Below are 20,420 nucleotides of genomic sequence, written 5' to 3'. Positions count from 1 at the left end.
CATAGAGGTGGTAACATTGTTGTTACCGCAACACTCCTCCTCAACGATTGTTGCCACCGCTCGACGAAAGTCCCATCATCTTACTGAATTTTAGTAGATTGACTGCACCTAGCGGCTTAGTCAGAATGTCGGCGGCCATCTCCTCAGTGGGGCAGCACTCCAGCTTAAGCACGCCACGGTCACCCAGCTCCCTGACAAAACGTCCACGAGCTTCGATGTGTTTCGAGCGACGACTGGAACGTTCAGATCCTACGAACGCCATACAGCCTTGATTATCCTCCAGAGTTTTGGGTTCAATCTCCTCCTTAAGCATAACTCCATTAGCATATGCTTCCTCGATCAGACGAACCGGAGGGATCCCTTTCGTTGACCGGGTCGACCGTCTATCGGTCTCACTCAGTCCAGGTTCTGCAGCTTCAACCTCTTCATCGGCCATACAGAATTCCTCTCCACTCTCTTCCGCGTTGCTGTCCGGATGAACCTCAGGAACCTCTATTAATGGTGCCTCACGACCAGGATCGTCATCAGCATCTGCACATGTATCAACAGCAACCTCCTTTATTTCCCCCTTTTGCTGTTGTACTTGTGGGACTACTAATGGAATGAGGGGAATGTTGGCTTCAACCTTCTCTTGCGATTTGAACGGAAAATCTTTTTCGTTAAATCGAACATCACGTGCCACGAATACTTTCTTTGACACCTGATTCCATAGACGATATCCACACGGCGCATATCCAAGCATTACGCAACGTTGGCTGGTTGGATCTAATTTGCTCCGTTTCTGTTTCGGTATCCATGAGTAAGCCGCGCATCCAAAAACTCGCAGGTTTTCTACCTTTGGCCTCACACCATGCCACATTTCCGCAGGGGTCTTATTCTTCAGAGCTTCTGTTGGACTTCGATTTAACACGTAAACAGCATTCAGCACCGCTTCACCCCATAGTGATTGTGGTGCTCCAGATTGAATCAATATAGCTCGCATTTTCTCCGTTACTGTTCTGTTAAACCTCTCTGCTACCCCATTTTGTTGTGGTGTGTAGCCTACCGTTGACTCGACTTGAATTCCACGATTCTTGTAATAATTCAACTGTTCGTTGCTGAAGTATTCTCGTCCTAAATCGCAGCGTATTTTCTCGATTTTGGTACCGAATTTTGCTGTTGCCATAGCCTCATATTCCTTAAAGTGGTCGAACAACTGGTTTTTCGACTTCATGAGGTATACAACGGCAAAATGGGTGTAGTCATCCACAAAAGAGGCAAAATATTGGAATCCATCATGTGTCGCTGGTGTGATTTTCCCACAGATATCTGTGTGCACCCTTTCCAGTGGTCTTCTAGTGGCCGGTCGTGTACCATTGAATGGTGAACGAATTGCTTTACTTTCCGCACACGTTTCGCAGAAAGTTTGTTTACGTCCTATATCGAACTTCAATCCATCCACCATGTTCAGCTGCTGCAACTTAGCCACATTTTTGTAGCCCAAATGGGCGAAGCGCCGATGCCATAGTTCCATTTGCATACTGCCTTCTCCTCGGGTGGATCGGAGGTTAGAACCTCCTTCACACCATGGGCGGCGAGTTGGGTTTCCACTCGAAACTTCCATGTATCGAACCCTTCTCCTGAGAACTGCACAATACCAGCTTTTCTTGCACTGCTGGCCATTTCCGTGCTTTTTCTCTAACTTGCCGATTCTCACAATGCTTCTTGTTCTAATTTCGTGTTTCCCTGGGCTTACGCAGCACTGGGCCCATAACCTGTCGCAGAAAATGGTAGGTTCTTTCCAGGGGTTTGACTTTACAAAGAGTACACGTTGTTTCACCGTAGCGTTTATTCACACACAGAGCAAGAATTCCTGGCGCGCTCGCCATTTTATATAATCCGACATATGTCACAATGACAGCTAATGTCCCATGTAGCAAACTGCTAACATAGAGGTGGTAACATTGTTGTTACCGCAACACGTCCAATAACATAATCAATTTAAAAAATAATGATAAAATCACCGAAATATAAATAAGAGTATTAAGATTATTTTTAGTGTAACTGAAGAAATCTGAAGAGAATCAGGAATAATTTGAAAGCATAAAGTACTGACTGTATTGATATATATTCCAATTGGATATCAACATATTGTGTCTTGTAGGCCGGGGTTCAATAAATAAAATAGGTTTACGAACCATTTTTCTAAAAACTCCGAGCGCCGTACTTCAAAGGTACATAGTTACAAATTATATCGATTATATTCAAATGTTTAAAGCCGTCGAGATAAAATATAATGACAGAACATTTAAACTCTCAAATTGGGCTCAAACGAATTTGTTTGCCCCAGGCAGTGCCCCACATAAATCGGTGCATGTTGTCCCCGTGTGACGATGGTTTAATTTTGTCTTCACAACTACAACTTAAAAATTATGGAATACAATTAACTTCAGTATTCGTTAAGAAAAATATTAAGGTATTTATGGTACTTATGAATGACTATTTGATTCTAAAATATGATTTTAACATTTGTTATAGCTTCAACTATCGCACGGAAATCTTACATGATTTCAGACATAATTAGCTTCATGTTGTTTTCTCTTTTACATTTTTTGTAGGGCCGTGAAATTAACAAAGGATGTATAATATACGTTCAATTTACCCCAGCTAGCAATCTTGCCCTTCTTTTCTCTTATTTTACAGCCGCTAGTATAGTTGTTGCAAACGCAACAGACTTTCTTTCATTCCGTTATCGGCTCCAGCATGCGTCACGCGACAGCCTCGGTCCTTGACCCTTTGCCGAGTTTCGGGGATCGGCCGTTGCCCCACGGCGGTGATCCTGCAGCGCCCTCTTTTTGTCATCCTTGGGACCTTTTAATCGGATCGTTGCAAATTCGCAACAAAAGTAGAACATTCCAACTCACATTGACAATGAATTTCAGAGTATTTACTATCTCCAGGACCTTTGTATGTTTTAAGTAATATGCACTTGTATTCCACTATACTTTAAATGGGTTCATAAATGTAATACAGAATTGGAACAAGAGAAATTAGTTTCCTAGCTTTCTTTTACTGTTTTGACACAATAAAAAAATCGTCGATGCTTAAGGGGGTGACAGTAGCAATCAACATCAGCCCTTTACACTATTGCAGTAGTACACTAATATAACAGTAAGCTGAAGTTATTACAACCGAAATTAAATTTTGTTAAAAATTATTGTATCTAAAACAGTAACTTATAATCAGCGTAGAGATAAATTTAGGAAATTAGGTAAAACATTTAAGAACGTCCTATTGAATATGATCCTCATAAACTTGATGCCAATTGATAGAAACCGAAGAAAAGATTGAGTCCAAATAACTTTTGAAACATTACCCTCAACGTTCTGGTGCTTTCCTTACGTTTAAACCCGCTACGGACGGACGTGACGAACTTTTTCATCAATCAACGTCTTCTTCGACCGCCGAGAGTTTGTTTATTTTTATTCTACAAACCAAATAGTTGCACACAGCTCCGAGCCAGTGAAAAGTTAAAACGATTTCCACGGGACTCTTTCGCTTGCCCACAGTAGCGGGGGGTGAGGAGGTTGGAAATCTTTTCTTGAATTCACCGAAGCCACCGTCCCCGGCGGTACCCTTTTGCTTCGATGCTTTCCACGCACAGCGTCGCCCTCGAGATAAAAGTTTTCCACGCAATTTCCGTTTATGGGATTAGTGCCACCCGTAAGCTGCTTACCTTCGATTTGTGGCCTTTCAGGGCGTGCAGCTCCGTCCCCGTGGTCAGCGACCGAAGATACAAACCGTTGTCAGCGCAGTGCACCAGAAGGAATGTCTGTGCGGTTCCGATGTTCCCGATGGCGGCGAAATGAGGAAAGTTACCGGCGAGCGAAATGAAAGAAGAAACGATAGGGATAAAGAAAATGGGCACGGATTGAAGGACATCCGCCAGGAAGTTGGCAGCGTTCGAGCAACCGGGATGGGGGTTTCTCGGAAAAGCGATGACTGCCAACACCACCCGCCCTTGCTTTGTCCGTCGACGAATACTTACCGAGTCGCTGGAAATCTGTGTGTTGAGGACCGGTTGCGCCAGCTGAATGCAGTTGAGAAGGTTGAAATTTTCCAGCGACCACAGACAAACGGTAGCGTCATGGCTGGACGATACCAGCACCTCGCTCGGGTAGCTCACGTGCAGCGACGTCACCGGACCGCGATGATGATCGATTTTCGTCACCTGTTGGCATTATTTAGTTCACGTTGAAGTCTACGCTGAACAACACAGTACGATTGCGAATGGTGTTTGTTTGTGACTTACCAGTTTTCCATTTTCGAGTAGGGCAATAATAATACTGGAATCATCACTTCCGCTGATGACGTATTTGTTTTCCAATGCCAACGTAGCGCATAAGGCAGGTGCGATGTGCTCTCTGCTGGGAAAAGGGCAAAACATTTTTATGAAACATGTTCTATGTTTAATATTTTGCATATAAAATTCTGGTGTTCTAATACAGTTTGAGCGCTTGTCGCTTAACTTCAGTTTGGAAGCTATGTTTAGGTGTTGCTTCACGTAGTATGTTGTAGTGTACTTATACAGAAGTAGGCTACAGAAATTACACACATATATCCTTTGGGAAGTATTTGGTTTTTAGTCTATGCTCGATTTCCTAAAAATGTTAGTTTAACAAATTTGATAACCAAAATTCGTCCAAAAATGATTGTACCAAAAATCTGTACTAAAAGCAGCGTGGCAGTCAACGTATTAATTAAAATTTATCTTTTTTTTATCGTTTTTTTTTATTTTTTATACATATTTTGACGGCTAGGCCCTATTGTACTCCTTTTATCGTTTTTGTAAGTAATCAAATTTTATATCTTAATTATAAATCATAATTGAATCGTGAAGGACACAATAATGGCAAATTAGTTCACAGAGTAAGTCACGTTCTGTGCTAACTAACATTCAGTCACTCATGGGAGGAATCCTTCCGGGAAGGAAATACAGTCAAGGCCGAGAGTACTTTTATCGCTAGCAAAATTACCATTTTCCTGTCGGAGAAAGGTTAATTGAAAACTTTACATGCAATTTTCTCCATGGTCTGGGGCCTAGATGACGTACAGTATCGCTGTCTGTAGAATTCATTTTCCCGCTCCCGACCTTGCCAAAGGACGAGAACGAGCTTGCAGCAGCAGCAGCAGCTTATCAATGCGAATGGAACGGCGTGCTTTGACACAAGCGACTGCCATGTTTGACACAAGCTGCTTCTTATGCTGCTGGAGCACGCTCGAAGATCCTTCTGCTCGGTCAACGCAACCGACAATCATATCACAACAGCTACGCTGAACGGCTACGTAATGAAGTGTCCGTTCGCTTGCTGGGCACGATTTTTATTCTCCCACTCCGAACATGCTCGAGCTCGGAACGTCGCTTCCGTTTGTTAAGTTAATCCCTTTGCAAGAATCTTTGCAAGCATATGCAAATGAAAGAAAATAGTGCCCCCATTTGCATCACAAATGACACTGCTGGGTGGCGTTGGGGTTCTTTCATTCTTTACGATTTGCACCATATGTTACAAGGATATTTCTTCAACACACTGGCACGAACTTTTGGAACTGCTAGAGTCGGTCAGCAATGCTTGTACGATTCCATAATGTTAGGGTAAATCATAGTCTTAACGTTGTTATAGGGACTCTGCAACGGTAGAAAACCCGACATTGTGTCTCTAGCTGGCAGACGAGGAATCAAAACAAAAGCCTCCCCATCGAAAAAGCTACAAATTTATTGCACCACGACGATAGTTTCTATTTAACACGTTGACTGCCATGGCTATCATTTTTGATAGCCAGCTGTCATTAGTTCTAAAAAGTTTTTGTCCCATAAATAAATGAAAATGAAACATAAAGAATATAGTAATATTAAAAATAAATTCTTTGGGAAGCTAAGTTTTGGTTTAGGCTTCGAAAATCGTCGGTTTAATAAATGTTATATACAAATTTTATCATAAAAGATTGTACTAAGAAAGTGTGCTAAAAACGCTTGGCAGTCAAGGTGTTAACACGTTGTGTACCAAGCGTTTTAGCACACTTTTTAGTACAATTTTTTAAAATAAAATTTGTTCATAACATTTATTAAACCGACGGTTTTTTAAGGCCAAGCTAAAACTTAGCTTACCAAATAACTTATTTTTAATATAACTATAAATTTTATGTTGCATTTTCATTTATTTATGGGTTAAAAACTTTTTAGAACAAGAACTGCTGTCACCCATATTTGAGTGACGCGGTACAGAACGTGTTAACACGTTGACTGCCAAGCGTTTTTAGCACACATTTTTAGAACAATCTTTTTTAATATAATTTGTTCATAATATTTATTAAACCAACGATTTTTGACGGCTAAGCAAAAACTTAGCTTCCCAAAGAATTAATATAAAGTATTACTATAATTTTCATGTTGCATTTTCATTTATTTATGGATCAAAAACTTTTCAGAACTGATTTTTGCTGTCACCCACTTTTGGGTGACATGGCAGTCAACGTGTCAAGCAGGGAATTTAATTTTTGACTCATTATACCTCATCTTTAAGACGTTGACACGTTTTTAGCACAGCAGCACAAAAAGAGCAGCTAACATGACCTCTAAAATAAATTAGTCACTAAATACACAGAAAAATCTTAAATTTTTTTCAGCTTTGGATTTTTAGAAAAGTTTTTGTTTTTTCTTGTTAAATAATATTAAGCCGTTATCAAGGTATTATATCGAATATTTTGCATCGATCAAAATGACCGCTATTTGCCTTCTAGTGTTAAGATTAAGTGAAATATAAGCAGTTTGTTTTAATTTAAAAATTTCGTTTAGTAAACGAGACAGCTTACGAATAGCTCTGAACCTACAAATTGTATAGTGTTTAATGTATTGTTACTCTTTAAAATAAGTTTCCCATTTTCCTCCAAACGCCACCTGAATTTTTAAAGCCCAAACATTTATTTCAGGAAGCGAAAAAATCAAATATTTAGTCAATCAACAGATTGTATTGTGTTCCATAAAAGGGTTCATTTCCTCAAAAATAACACGATATTATCTTTCACAAAGGTGGGTTCTTTTGTGCTCCAAAAATCACGTTCGAACCCATATCATGCTCAATTTATCAGATCATCATCGTCGTCATTTCTCAACCCCTGCCACATACCGATACCAATCGATTTTTGATAACTAATCAGAGGTGAACACACCACGAATTGATTTTCTAAAAAAAAAAAGAAATGTTCCCCCATTTGATCAGTGCCGTGTCATCTGGCTGTTAAAAGCAGCTTCTTTTAACATGCGTTCCTTTTTGGCCTGCGCAAGGGATTTTTTCTCTTCTTCAGTGTTCTTCCTACGCAACACGGTTGTGTTAAACATAACCGCCCGGTAAAGCGCGAGGAGAAAACCGGCAATGATACTCCCAGCGGCAAAAGGATATGCAAATTAGAATCCTGACAACGGGAAACTCCCTGCTGACACGTTCAATTGCTATCCGTGGTGTGATGGGTACGAGCTTAACGAACGAAAATTTCCCAACCGTACAGATGCAGCCGAGCCAAGATGATATAGCGCCATGTTAGGAACTCATTAATTTCTTAAGTTTTGCTTTTCCTTCCCCCGTTGCGGGCTTGGGACGCGGGTCCACAAATCTGAACCCAGCAGCAGAAGGAAGCAAATGCCTATGATGGGTGGGATAGAGGAAAAAAAAAGCAACTGCTAACAAACTTTTACCACGGAATTTGGCTTTAGGGGAGAGCCAGGACTTCAGGACGCTGCGAAGTGTTTGGGGGCAGAAAGGTGGAAGCGATACATAGCACGCATGTACCTCAACGTCGTCGGATTTTGTTCTGTCATTTGCATATCGGCCACATAGGAACGGGAGGACACGTTGAGCCCCAAGTTGAAAGCGTCTCGTTTACCGTGCTGGATTCTCGTACGCCTATCACGTAAGAGGGTTTGATTTGATTTTGAATGCTTCCAACTTGAGCCCATTGCCACCTTATATCACTGTGTATTTATTGTTTCCAAGCATCGTACATCCTCAGAAGCACACACAGAACCGATGAAGCAACTTTCTAGCCACGGAACCCTTTACCCGACACAAACGCTTCCACATTACTTTTATGCAAATATTTGCCCAGTTCTGGCCAGAACTGGACGCAAAGTTCCACTCGTTGGTCATCCCTGGTAAACCCCTGTAAATATCTGGGTGGGATGAGCATGCTGGACAGCTACATTACCGTAATCTCAACTTCATTGTCAGCGTCTTCATGTCCCAGACAATAACGGATGTGTCCTCCGACGCCGTGATCAGATACTGCGACTGGACCTTCATGTACGTTACTGGACCACTGTGACCTGCGGGTGACGAAATGGAAGAGGAGAAAGGAAAAGTAGCAAAACACTAACTAAGTAGATACAAACAAACACAATATACGAAGTACAAGTTTACTGAAATGAGAAGAATGTACGTGGTGGTGACAGATGGCTAGAGTCCTCACTCGTTTTGGCAAGCTTTTAGCTCGTTTGTAGGTAGTCAGAAGCTTAAATAAAGGGAACTTTTAGAATGTTTTTCTTGTGTTGTGTTTTCTTGTACTTTTCTCTCTTTTGAATTGGAAGTCACTTGTCTAATAAAATTGGAATTCTTTATAAAACCAAATGAAAGGGATTGTCTTATTTACTCATTAATGCGTAAGCATAACCTAAGACGGTCGTTACGACAGAGAAAAGGGAAAAATAATGTCTGAGTTTGAGTTTGGATTGTCGCTTTGTGTTTGTGCCATGAACGATGTTAAAAGTAACACACTTAATCATAAACGACGGCATTGACCTTAACATAACCTATCGTAATGGTTACAATTCAAATTATTAGTTTTGTGATTAATTTAGAACAATTGAAAATCTATGCTAATAGCTTGGTTTAGTTCATTTTCCTGTATATATAAAATATCCGTACAAACCCCTTAGCCAACCTCTACCTATATTGAACGATGCAGAACATCACAGATTAAACCTTGCTTAGCTAATTATTATTTTTTTCTGTAATTTTGTGTATTGAAGTCACAATTCGATAAAGTTCTTATTATTCATTATTAACACGTTGAATGCCATGTCTATCATTTTTGATAGCCAGCTGTCATTAGTTCTAAAAAGTTTTTATCCCATAAATAAATGAAAATAACCTTAAAAATTATAGTAATATTTAATATAAATTCCTTGGGACGCTACGTTTTTGTTTAGCCTTACAAAGCCGTCGGTTTAATGAATGTTATAAACAAATTTTATAGAAAAATATTGTACTAAAAAAGTGTGCTAAATACGCTTGGCTATAATTATTATTATATATAATTATAGACGCTGTAAATAATTATTATTATTTACCGAAAGACTAGTTGCAATTTGTTCAACTCAATTTGGCATAATATCCCGAACTAAGTTTTTATCTAATTCTATCATTTAAATTTATTCTTCTTTTCTATTGTAACTTACCATTCATTTCATATTATTAATTATTTTGCAACCAACAATATTTTCCGTTTCCAGCTGCTCCCAATACGATATACAAATTACTCGCTGGACTAATTTCATAACAGAATGCATAATTAAAATAATCCGTTCACGATATTCATTTGCACAAAAAAGTCTTTACTGTTAAATTTTTTTTTTTTTCGTTTGACCCTTACTCTTACTAGCCATTTTGCATTATAAGCCAAACAAAAACCCAACGACAATCCATCCGAAACGAAAGACGTTGTTCGTGGGCTAAAAGAAAACGCAAATAATCCCTTCGGTGGATAAAGTCAAACCAAACACTCTTTTTATGGATCATGACTTTGTGGATGATTTTGTCGGTGAACAGAAAAAGGTAAAATATTTAACTTTTTCCTATCCTCTTGCCTCGAAGAGATTAGGAAGTATATAATTAAAAGATTTTGGTCAATCTAGACGTGGTGCGAGTCGAAGTGATAACCACACGGAATCTGTATACCGACGAAAGTCTCTGGCCAGTGGAGTTTGTTTGTCATATAACGATGGAAAGCCACTTACCTTTGAACGAATGCACCAGGCTGTTGCTCATGATGTGCCACAGCTGTGGATCGCCGACCTTTGGCGAGAGAATCAGATGCTGCTTGGACGGCGACACCTCGATGCAGCGGACTGGACCCGGCCCGGGCACGGTCATGCAGCGGATCTGGCTGGGCAACGGAACCGGAAGCCAACCAGTCAGCGGAACCAGCAAGGGCACAGTGTAGCCATCGCACCAGGCCGTCGCCGACTGCACGGTGACACTCAGCAGAGCCTGCGGCCCCTCGTGGGCTGATACCGACTTCAACCACGAAATCAACTGCAAGGTGCGTCAAACCGAACGAAATGTAAACTCGCTGTCGCACTGTTGGAGCGGGATCCATGCTTACCTGAGCCCCGAGCTGCATGGGGTCGCGAGTCAGTACGTCACTGGACTTCCGGATCGTGTAGTACACCAGCTCAATGTCCCGGTCCAGGATGTAGCAGCGGACGTGCTCGATTAGGCAGCGCAGATAGCTGATGGACACCGTTTGAACCTGCGGGACGGAGACGGTACGCATGAGGCGGCGGAGAAAACCAACAACATCCCTCGGCTACACTTACCGCGGCGAGAAGGAAGTCAAAGTTGCACACGGCAATCTCCTTAAGCTTTTTCGTGTCCTCCGACTTGATCAGATGATGCCAGGCTTCCTCCACGTGCCGTATGCTGTAGGAAATGTCCAGCCCCAGGCTTAGCACTTGCGTCACATTGTCGTCCTGCTGTGTCTGCATACCTGAGCGAGGCGACATCAATCAGAATGTAATCAAACAACAGCTGCAGGTCGCTTGTGAAGTCAAGAAAAATGTGTCGCCATACGAACAGGAGGCCACATTCCAACGTGAGTGTTGTCTGTTGTCATGATTCCAAGAGCTCTAACGGTAAGAAGCCGTAACGGAATCAAAAACATTGTTTAGGTTGGCTGTCAGGTAATGTGAGGGAATATGCTCCTCTTAAGCGGAAACTACTTTTATGTCCCGCAATCCATTCAAGAAAAATAATGCAAATCTTCACAAATCGATACTCTACCCTCTATTAGAATATGCGTGATTTTAATTTATGGGGCAAAATGGCCAACAAAGTGGAGTGGAACGTACACCGTAAATAATTGTTTAATTTGAGGTTTTTTATCGATATTTAATATTTGATACAACTTCACCACGAGATGGACTATGTCAAGAAATCTAGTAAAATGAACTCCAAATAAAATTTGAAATTGTTGTTGTTTTGGAATGAATTTTACAGAATATATTTCAATATACAGAATACTTAAGGTAATTGGCGTTAAGGAGCCCTCCTTAAGCGGAAAACATTAATTTCTCGCAAACCATTCAAGGCAAAACCCCCAAAAATTTTCACAAATCGATTCTCAGCCCTCTTCGCTACTACCATACAATAGTAAAACGGCATCAAAACTCTTATTATTGTTAACAATAGAACATGCGTATGCAGAATACGTACAATCTTGCTTCAATCTAGCTGAAACAGTATCATACTGAAAAAAATATAAATCATGAGTGTTTTTCCTAACAAACATTACATTTTGCTTACATAAGCCGATGCATATTGCCCCCTAATACCCTTTTTAGACAAGGGCTTTTACTGTTATCTTTGCCCAGAATTTTACTGCCAAAATAGGCTTTTCACATAACAATGCTGTCCGCTCGTGTAATAACGCAAAGTTCCATAAAATAGGTTTTGCAGTAAATTGACAATTTTCATGTTTGAATTTAGCGTATTGTTCAACCTAGAGTAAAGAAACAAAATCTGCTGCAAACAACAGAGGAAAAAGTAAACAAATCGCCACTTTGACATAAAAATTCTAATCGAAAGAAAATCGGAACCGGGCACGAGCAATAAAAAGGCAATTGCTGCCAATGGCCATTTGACACTATCTTCCAAAATCGACGGACAGAAATATTCCTCGTCTAATAAGGGTACAATGAGGAAGTTTGTCTCCAAAAATAGAATGAAACGATTTTAAATTCAATTCGTTCAACCATTCGTTCATTAAATATTGAGATGATTTATGAATATCTGCTTCATTCCAATATTTTATTTTAATGCTTAGTTTATGTGAAGCAGAAAAGACGTAATATATATATATATATACGAAAATATCAGTTTCGATGTTTTTTTTCATTTTGTGTAGTCGTTGCTATTAGTGCGCAGTGTGTAAATGAAAGCGCACTCAATATTGATTTGAGTGTGTTACTGTAAAAAAATACAGAAGAGAGGTAACTTGTTCACCGAAATACTATACATAATCACAAACAACTATTTTCCATACGCTCACACAAAAATCCTATTTTTTAACTACATTAGTATGGTAATAATTAAAGTATTCCATTTTAAAATTTTGGGATTTGTTAAATAAACTTATTTGGACTCAAAGTTGATGTAATAACAATTTTTACTCGTCTGTTAATAATTAAAATGTTCAACATGGTTGTGCAGTGTCTGTTGGTAGACCCACGGATAATCCGACCCCTGGTTACTACTATGAGGCAGTCTTACATGATTTGTATGGGTATTTTGTATCATCCTGTTTTCTCTGTTAATTCATAATTTAAAGCCGTGAAATTCACTAGGACACTTTCCTTAACAAACATTTTTTGAGCGTTCAAGAACTCGCTAAAACTTATCTGCTAGAACGCGAATATAACATCGATGGTAATAAAGATTGTTGATGTAATGAAACAAAATGAGTTTGATGAACCATAATATCTACTTCCGTGAACGGTTTCAATTCACATTGAGATAATTAATAAAGAGGCTATTATGATACCTCTACGCCTAAATTACAAAGACGAGGAGAAAAATTGAATTTGATAACCAAACCTTTTTTCTCTTCAAGGGAAACATTTACTTTTCTTCTCCTTCCACGCCACGCGTAACGAGCGTAATGAGTGAGCGGCAAAATACCTTCGGTGCTAAAATGCGCGTAAAATATGACACCACGGTACCTGGAGAAACCGAAGGACCATCGTTCTGCCATTTACCTGGCATCCACGCTTTCAAACAACGAGGCCTACGATACCGGGCAACGGGCCATAACATCGCAAGACACTGATGCGGACGCAGAAATGGGGTATCTTGCTCCACAAAATGTCATTAACTAGATTCGCCGTAGGCCGTTGGTACAAAACTGCGTCCCAAACGTTCACTAGAATGTTTCTCACACACAAACACACACGCACTATCTCGACAAGAGTGACAAACGGCTCGTGTCGCTTTTATGATTTTGGCACGGACTCACTGTTAAAGGGGCACACCAAAGTGGAAGTCATGGCTCGAGGATGCGTCGCTCGCTTTCGTTTGGGTTTCGGGTTTTTAATGTCACTTCGTTTCCAAATTGCCCTGTCCGGTTTGGGACTTGCGTTGCTTCATGCTCAAGGTTGGGTTGCTGTTTAATTAAGATTCCCTGGAGCGGAACCGGGATGTAGGAAAACACGATCCATCACAGACGGGGATGAATTCGAGGTCAGCATGTAGTAAAATGTCCGGCACAGGATTTGGTTTTGATCTTCCTGCTCAGCTCCAGGTTCGCTTGTGGCACCGAAAACGGCGGATCAAATGTGATCCACGCCGAAAAGGCACCGGACGCGCTGTGTTATTTGATTTCATCCGTGTGCGTGTGTATGTCATAGAAACGTAAGGACAACAATATGCTGCCATCTGTGTGATTAGTTGCGCAATCAACTGTTCAACGAGACAGCAAATAAAGCTCTGCCCATCTCACAGCACTAGCGAAAAGATGGACAATCTAAATCCAAGCATAATTTGATTTTTATACATTTTCAATCAACTGATTTATGAGGTTCCTTCAATTACGGTGATTTTAGATTACATTACCAAATGATTTCCCTTGTTTTAAATACACTAAAATGCATGTACTAGGTGCAGTAATTTAAATTACCGGTTTTGCCTTTCAGACCTAACCTTAACGTAGCCTACGGTTTGCAAAATATATTAGTATTGTTGTTGGACATTAAGCTATTGCAATAAGTTAGCTTCCCTATGTTAAAATTAGAGAAACTAGGCCCGTAATCGGTTCGAAACATAACATCTAAGCATCTACCATCTGTGACGGCCGTAGTGTGTGTCAAAATTGGACCTTGTCCAAAAACATCAAAATTTGCAATCATACTGAATGTGTCTCTGAAAGAATTAGCAAACATTTCAAGCACTACAAAACATTAAATAGCTAAGATCCTGGGTGCAAAACATATTGCAATATCTCAATTCAAACGAAATACGAAATTAACAAAGGGAGATCTTTTGTAAAGGTCATATTGAAATTTGATTAACGTGGTCTTGTCGGACGACAGTTTATCGAAAAGTCGAAAAGTGAGTCAAAAACCCGGTTTGGACGGAACTAATATTATTATTATTACCCAAAATTTGTCTGAGTGATGGAAAAATTGCATTTGCACATACAGTGACCGGCAGGAAAAAGTGCCCACTTCGAATTTTGTTGATTTTCGCTCAATATTTTTGTCTCAATTAAACTAAATATTCTGCAAGTATTTTTCGTATATTGATTTACATATTTCATATAAGATCCACTAATGAGTAAGCGAAAACAAACATATTTTGATTTTGAGAAAAAAATAATAAAAAAAAGTATCTAAAAAAACAGTGACAAGAAAAAGTGCCCACTTCAGTTATTCATTATTATACATAAAAATAAGAAATAATAAATGCATTTTGATATTTTATGTGTTCTCTTTTAGCTTTTAAAACCTGCTGAAGGGGTTTTGGCATACTTTCTACTAGGATTTTTAGTTTTTGGAGATTTTATTCTTCTCAAGCGCGCATCAGGGCTTCAAAATTGTTGTTTTTATTCGATACATCAGTTTTGTCCACCCTGGCATCGAGAATTGCCCACAAATTCTTAATCTCCGGGCTCTGAGGCGGCCATTTCAACAGTTTTGTCCGACAAGACGTCGAACTTGGCCCCGCCGGGCTGCATCAAACTTGCCCCCGCCGGGAGAACGAACTTCTCTTCAAGGCCCGTCAGGATCAGTGAAATCTCCGAGTGAGTGATTTTGTTGCAGGATGTTTATGTTTATGTTGTAATCTGCAGTCTTAACACCGTTAATGTTCCCAAGGCGCCCCACTCCACTGGACGAAAAACAACCCCAGACCACCATATTGCCTCCTTCATGGCATACTGTGCCCTGGATGTGGCGAACCTGCAGCATTGCCTCCTTCGATCTGCACTGTATACGTTCATGCCATCTTCGATTAAATCGTTCAAATTTTGATTCGTTAGACCACAGAACCGTTTTCCAGTACTCTAGAGGCATAGCAGCATGTTCCTCAGCGAGCTTAAGACGCTTGGCCTTATTGGCCTTGCTGATATAAGGGCGCCTCCTATCAAATCTGCTCTTTAACTCGTATGCAACAAGCCGGCGACGGATAATTCATTCAAAAACGGATGGCTGAAGTATTTACATGATCTCCCTGACAGTTAGTTTTGAAGTTTTCTTGTCTTCACGAATTATTTTAGCGTCCATGCGCGCATCTGTTTCGCGCTTGTCTCCTCTACGAGGGCGATCCTCCACCGATCGGTGCGTTTAAAATGTAACTATGAATTTTCCTACCGCTGCGTTGTGGATTTCGTACTTTGAATAAGTTACTTTAATGTAGATAAGTGCCATAAAAAATATTTTATGCTATTTAATTTCTCGTAACACTCAAATTAATGAGATACCAAAACCTAATATAAACAAATTGTATATTTACAACCAAACATGAATTAAAAACGTGATCATACGTGTATAAATGTCAGAAATAGTGCTAACAAACCTAAAAAATATTAAAACGCAATAAATTGGTTAGCCCTCAATGCAAAACTTTATGCAAAACTCGAAATTTCAAAGTGGGCACTTTTTCATGTCACTGTTTTTTTAGATACTTTTTTTTATTATTTTTTTCTCAAAATCAAAATATGTTTGTTTTCGCTTACTCATTAGTGGATCTTATATGAAATATGTAAATCAATATACGAAAAATACTTGCAGAATATTTAGTTTGATTGAGAAAAAAATATTGAGCGAAAATCAACAAAATTCGAAGTGGGCACTTTTTCCTGCCGGTCACTGTAGATACTACTTCTTCTTCTTCTTGGCGTAACGATGGCGCTACCGCTCGGCTGTCGCGGACCCCACAGATACTACTTCTAATAACAGTATTTTGATGCTCAGTTCAATATTTTATACTGACTTCCAAGATGTTTTTAGTTATTACACCTGGTAAAGCGAATGTGCAAGATTACTGGGCAACACTGGGTCTATGCTTGTATAATCTAAATCGGTTATATACTTTTATAAAAATCAGCAGGATTTTTTCCATCCGTGGGTTATGAAAACAAATCTGAAATTCCATATTTTTTACTTTTAGTGCGTTAACTTCTTACGAATTAAGTGTATAAATACCATTGGTGGATAGTATTTAACCGTAAATCAATATTACACGATGATACCATCAATGAACACAAATTAGAACATACCAGTTTACTTGATATGCCACCAAACAATTCAATTATTAAAAAAGTAATCCATTAATAGCTTGAACATGAATGGTGTCGGATGAAGCTTAGGCGTTTCGAAGCTTAATGTTGAATATGCATTTCTAATTTAACGACTTTTGCAATCCACATTTATTACTCGTTTTTACAAGGTTGCTCATGGGAAAAAAGCTCTTCCAGTCCAATGGCTTCATTGTTCCTGTCTATCCACGAACCATCCGTAGCTCATGAATGGAGTAGGTTAATTGGCTACCCGCCCTTTGGCCAAGGGGGATTCCAATGCGAGCGCTATGAAACAGGGTTTAACAATGAATGTAAGCGTAATCCATGAATGATATTTTTCTCATTCTGTTTTTGTTTCCACTTTAAAGCCCTACACAAACTGTACATCCATGTTTTTGTTTCGCCGTAAACGGGCTTTTGCACCGATCCGTAACCATAGTTTGGGATGCACCGGCCCTCAATCAATGGCGCCCAATTTTCCGGATATCCCCACCGTTCGATAGGACGACTATATTATCAACGTTGAACTAAAGCTTTCCTAACGTTGCCATCGGTACGGTACGTTACGCATAAACGTGCGCCAGAATCCAGTGATTCAATTAAAATCAATTCTAGCAATTTGCACCTTTGTTGGGTCAGCTTCCAGAAACGCTCTTGCTTGAAAAAAGAAACATGATAAATGGACCAACGGGGAAGAAAAATCGAAAGCAACTCCCCGCCCTCCACACCCTCGCACGGGGTTGATCGTGAGAATCTGAAAGTAATTCCTTTGCGAACAATGGCGGGACAACCCCTTTTGTTTGCGCTACATCATGGCGAAAGCTGAAGAACGCAGTTACGAAGCACTCGGGCAGGCCGTGGCACTGAGTGCCGACGATAAGAACTGTGCGCCGGTGGAAAAGTTTTCTTACGCCTTTGTTTTGCACCTTTTGTCGAACGGATTGCATGGCTGATAGAACTAAAAAACCGTCTTCCCTGACGGACCTTGCCTAATGGCGGACGCACAACAAATGTCGAAGTTCTTCTATCACAATAAAGCAAACTTTTAAAGTGTTTCATTGTATTTCCCGCTGACGGGAAAGTGCCTTTGGGAAGTGAGCATTGGCTACTGGGAAGTATAGCATTGAGAGAAACTACTGGAACGAGAATCGTCTTAAGATACCAAACCAAAATGATTGTTTTGAAAATAGTTAATACACATTAAATTTTAACCAACATTACTCGTATTCAGCCCATCCTTAGCATAACATTCATGAAAATTCACTTCTCATACATTTTCTTTTAAGAGCCGTTGAGTTGATGTCACAGTACACACACACTAATGTGTTTACACAAGATATAAAAACTAATTTGTAATTATTGCTACTAATTGTTCACATTTAATGAAAGATGAATAGTTCTGGGCCGTGGTAAAAAAACGCTTCCAAGACGCGCTGGCAGTGCATTTGCCTTTTCCGTTGAAAATTATTTGTCCTATACCAGTCCCAGACTGTTCAAAACTATTGATTGTGGTCTCATAGTTCTACGGATATTACGTACAAACTTGAGGCCCCTGCAATGCTTGTTTAAAAAGAGGTAGAGTGTTTACTCCTCACTTGAGAGTTTTCTAAAGTTATGCTTTTACTCTTTCTGATAAAACTTCGTTTGAAACACTTCCAGGAAGCACCGGTCAAAATCCGGTTCTGTAGTTGTTTTAGTTGTTTTCAGAGGTCTTATTTAATAGTTACAAGTATGGCATATTTAAAATGATTGATATTTCATAGATTTCCACATAGTGTATAAGCCCTGTTGTATAATTTTTTATTAACCCACCCTACCATGTCGGTGTCATTGGATCCCGCTACAAAGATGCATACACACGCGGATTGAGGATTATTTTCATCAGATCTGTGTATGAATGTAAATTTGTGGTAATATTAACCTTTTCACAGTCCGGTCAAGTCGTGAAAATGACATAAAAAATTGCTACACTGTTCTTACATTTTCGTATAGTTTTTAATTTAAAACCGAAGTTTTTGGTTTAAAAATGATACTTTCCTAAAAAAAATTATGATATTATTGATTAAATGATGGTTAGTTTGTATATATATTATTTGTAATTGTGATCAGCAATAATTTGCCAATAATAAGCAAAAATTTGGTTCAATTGCATCGTTTAGAGGCAATTAAAAACATTTACAAACACATCAGAACGTGTTTTCGAAGCAGGTGCACTCCAAATAATCGCCGCGCAACGAAAGTAGCAACAAGGCGTCCAACAAAAAACGGACAAAGCAGTACTAATTCCATGCGCTTGTCCGAGTCAGACTCGGGCAAAATTAAAAACCTCGAAATTGATGCTAAAAATTATTGTTTACGGACAAACTACAGGAAGTTGTCGACAATCTGTGGTTTGTGCAATTCTCAACCAACATTCTTGAAACAGTAGAACAGCATTGACGTCTTCATGGTCGGTCATGATGCGCTTTGTTCTCGCTTTGAAGTCACTAACTTGCCGCGGATGGTTAGTATTTTCATTTTGTCCACAATTATGAAATATGAAAAACATAACTAAGTGCATTTACTTTTGACAAAAACTACTAAACAGATTTTCCCATTACATAACATTGATTGCTACAGCAACCAGCTTGATTTCAGAAATTGTAAGGATACTTGGATTAACAAAATACTTTTCTTGTTGAAATTGTGTTTTGAAGCAATTTCAAATTTTCGCGCTGCACCGGGTCCGGGCCTTCCGGGGTTCAAATGAGTCAAGTGAAAACAAATGCTCGATACCGGGTAACTAGCAATGTCGTTCGTATAATTTAACAGAAAAAAGCAAATCAAATTGCAACACTAGCAGAAGTGATGGCGAATTTCCTTTACACTGTCTTCTCAAACAACGGGATACACGATTCTTCAAGTGTTTCACAACACGTTCAAAACACAAATTCATATAAAACACAGTCACTAACAAAACTAAAATATCGCCATGATGTACAAACCAACCACAACGCATTCTAGAATTCACTCCGTTGGACAAAACGCGGAAACCGGAGGAGTTAATTGATCGACATTTCTTAGCAATAAATATTTCAAAGCTTCCTAAGATTAATAAGAAGTCGAACAGTACCGATTTAAATGGTTCGACAAGTGACTTGGAGGACAAGTGAACAAGTGACAACTGGACTTGGAATAAAACGTTGAATGAATGTTATAGGTATTTGACCAAAATTTCATATTACACCTCCTAGAAAATGCAGAGTGTCCGTTTAACCGGGCCAAAATAAAGATATGTGCGTTTTTTTATGTATTGTTTTGTTGCAAAATAGTGTAGAGATCGTACATGTTTATTTTGTTTGTGTTAGTAAAACTGACACACACTTTTCTCAAATGTAAAATTTAGAAAAGCAGGAATCAAACAAATGTTCAACAATATCGGCAGTGCTTAATCTTAACGTGTGATATATTTCATAATCTATGGTGCAGTATTGGCCGAGTTGTTAGTGTAAACAAAACTCTATACCAAAAGAGGGCAAACATATATGATGAAAGATATTATTAATAAAGTTTTGGGAAGTGTATACCTACAAATGGTCAAAAATACCAGTTTGTTTTTATATAAAAGATCAACGTTGCAAATTTTCTGATTGGTTATTTGCAGCACGTTAGGAAGACAAACATAGAAACAAACGTTGAAGAAGAATGTGAAAAGGAGGATTGGATTAAATACATGTTAAAACCACCAATTTGATTCATGTCTGATAACGTGAAAATGTGTCCTTTTTTCCCCAACGACTGGGCTCCTAGTTTAGCAGATCTCAATCCAATAAATTGTTTAT

The 20,420-nt window shown here is 39.3% G+C and overlaps 1 protein-coding gene across 1 annotated transcript in view; it reads right to left on the bottom strand.

Annotated features, from left to right (window-relative positions):
• LOC131264294 (protein qui-1) overlaps nucleotides 1-20,420 on the bottom strand; it is a 41,442-nt gene that overhangs the window by 7,953 nt on the left and 13,069 nt on the right. Inside the window, exons 10-16 of the mRNA XM_058266576.1 lie at nucleotides 10,628-10,797; nucleotides 10,414-10,560; nucleotides 10,046-10,343; nucleotides 8,239-8,356; nucleotides 4,292-4,403; nucleotides 4,028-4,210; nucleotides 3,716-3,811 (exon numbers count right to left, since the gene is read on the bottom strand). Coding sequence (XP_058122559.1) covers nucleotides 3,716-3,811; nucleotides 4,028-4,210; nucleotides 4,292-4,403; nucleotides 8,239-8,356; nucleotides 10,046-10,343; nucleotides 10,414-10,560; nucleotides 10,628-10,797 — 1,124 coding nt within the window. The remainder of the gene's footprint in view (nucleotides 1-3,715; nucleotides 3,812-4,027; nucleotides 4,211-4,291; nucleotides 4,404-8,238; nucleotides 8,357-10,045; nucleotides 10,344-10,413; nucleotides 10,561-10,627; nucleotides 10,798-20,420) is intronic.

The sequence above is a fragment of the Anopheles coustani genome, chromosome 2 (genome assembly GCF_943734705.1).
Source record: "Anopheles coustani chromosome 2, idAnoCousDA_361_x.2, whole genome shotgun sequence".
Taxonomy (NCBI): domain Eukaryota; kingdom Metazoa; phylum Arthropoda; class Insecta; order Diptera; family Culicidae; genus Anopheles; species Anopheles coustani.
The sequence above is the reverse complement of the archived record's forward strand: the minus strand, read 5'-3'. Positions and strand labels throughout refer to the sequence as shown.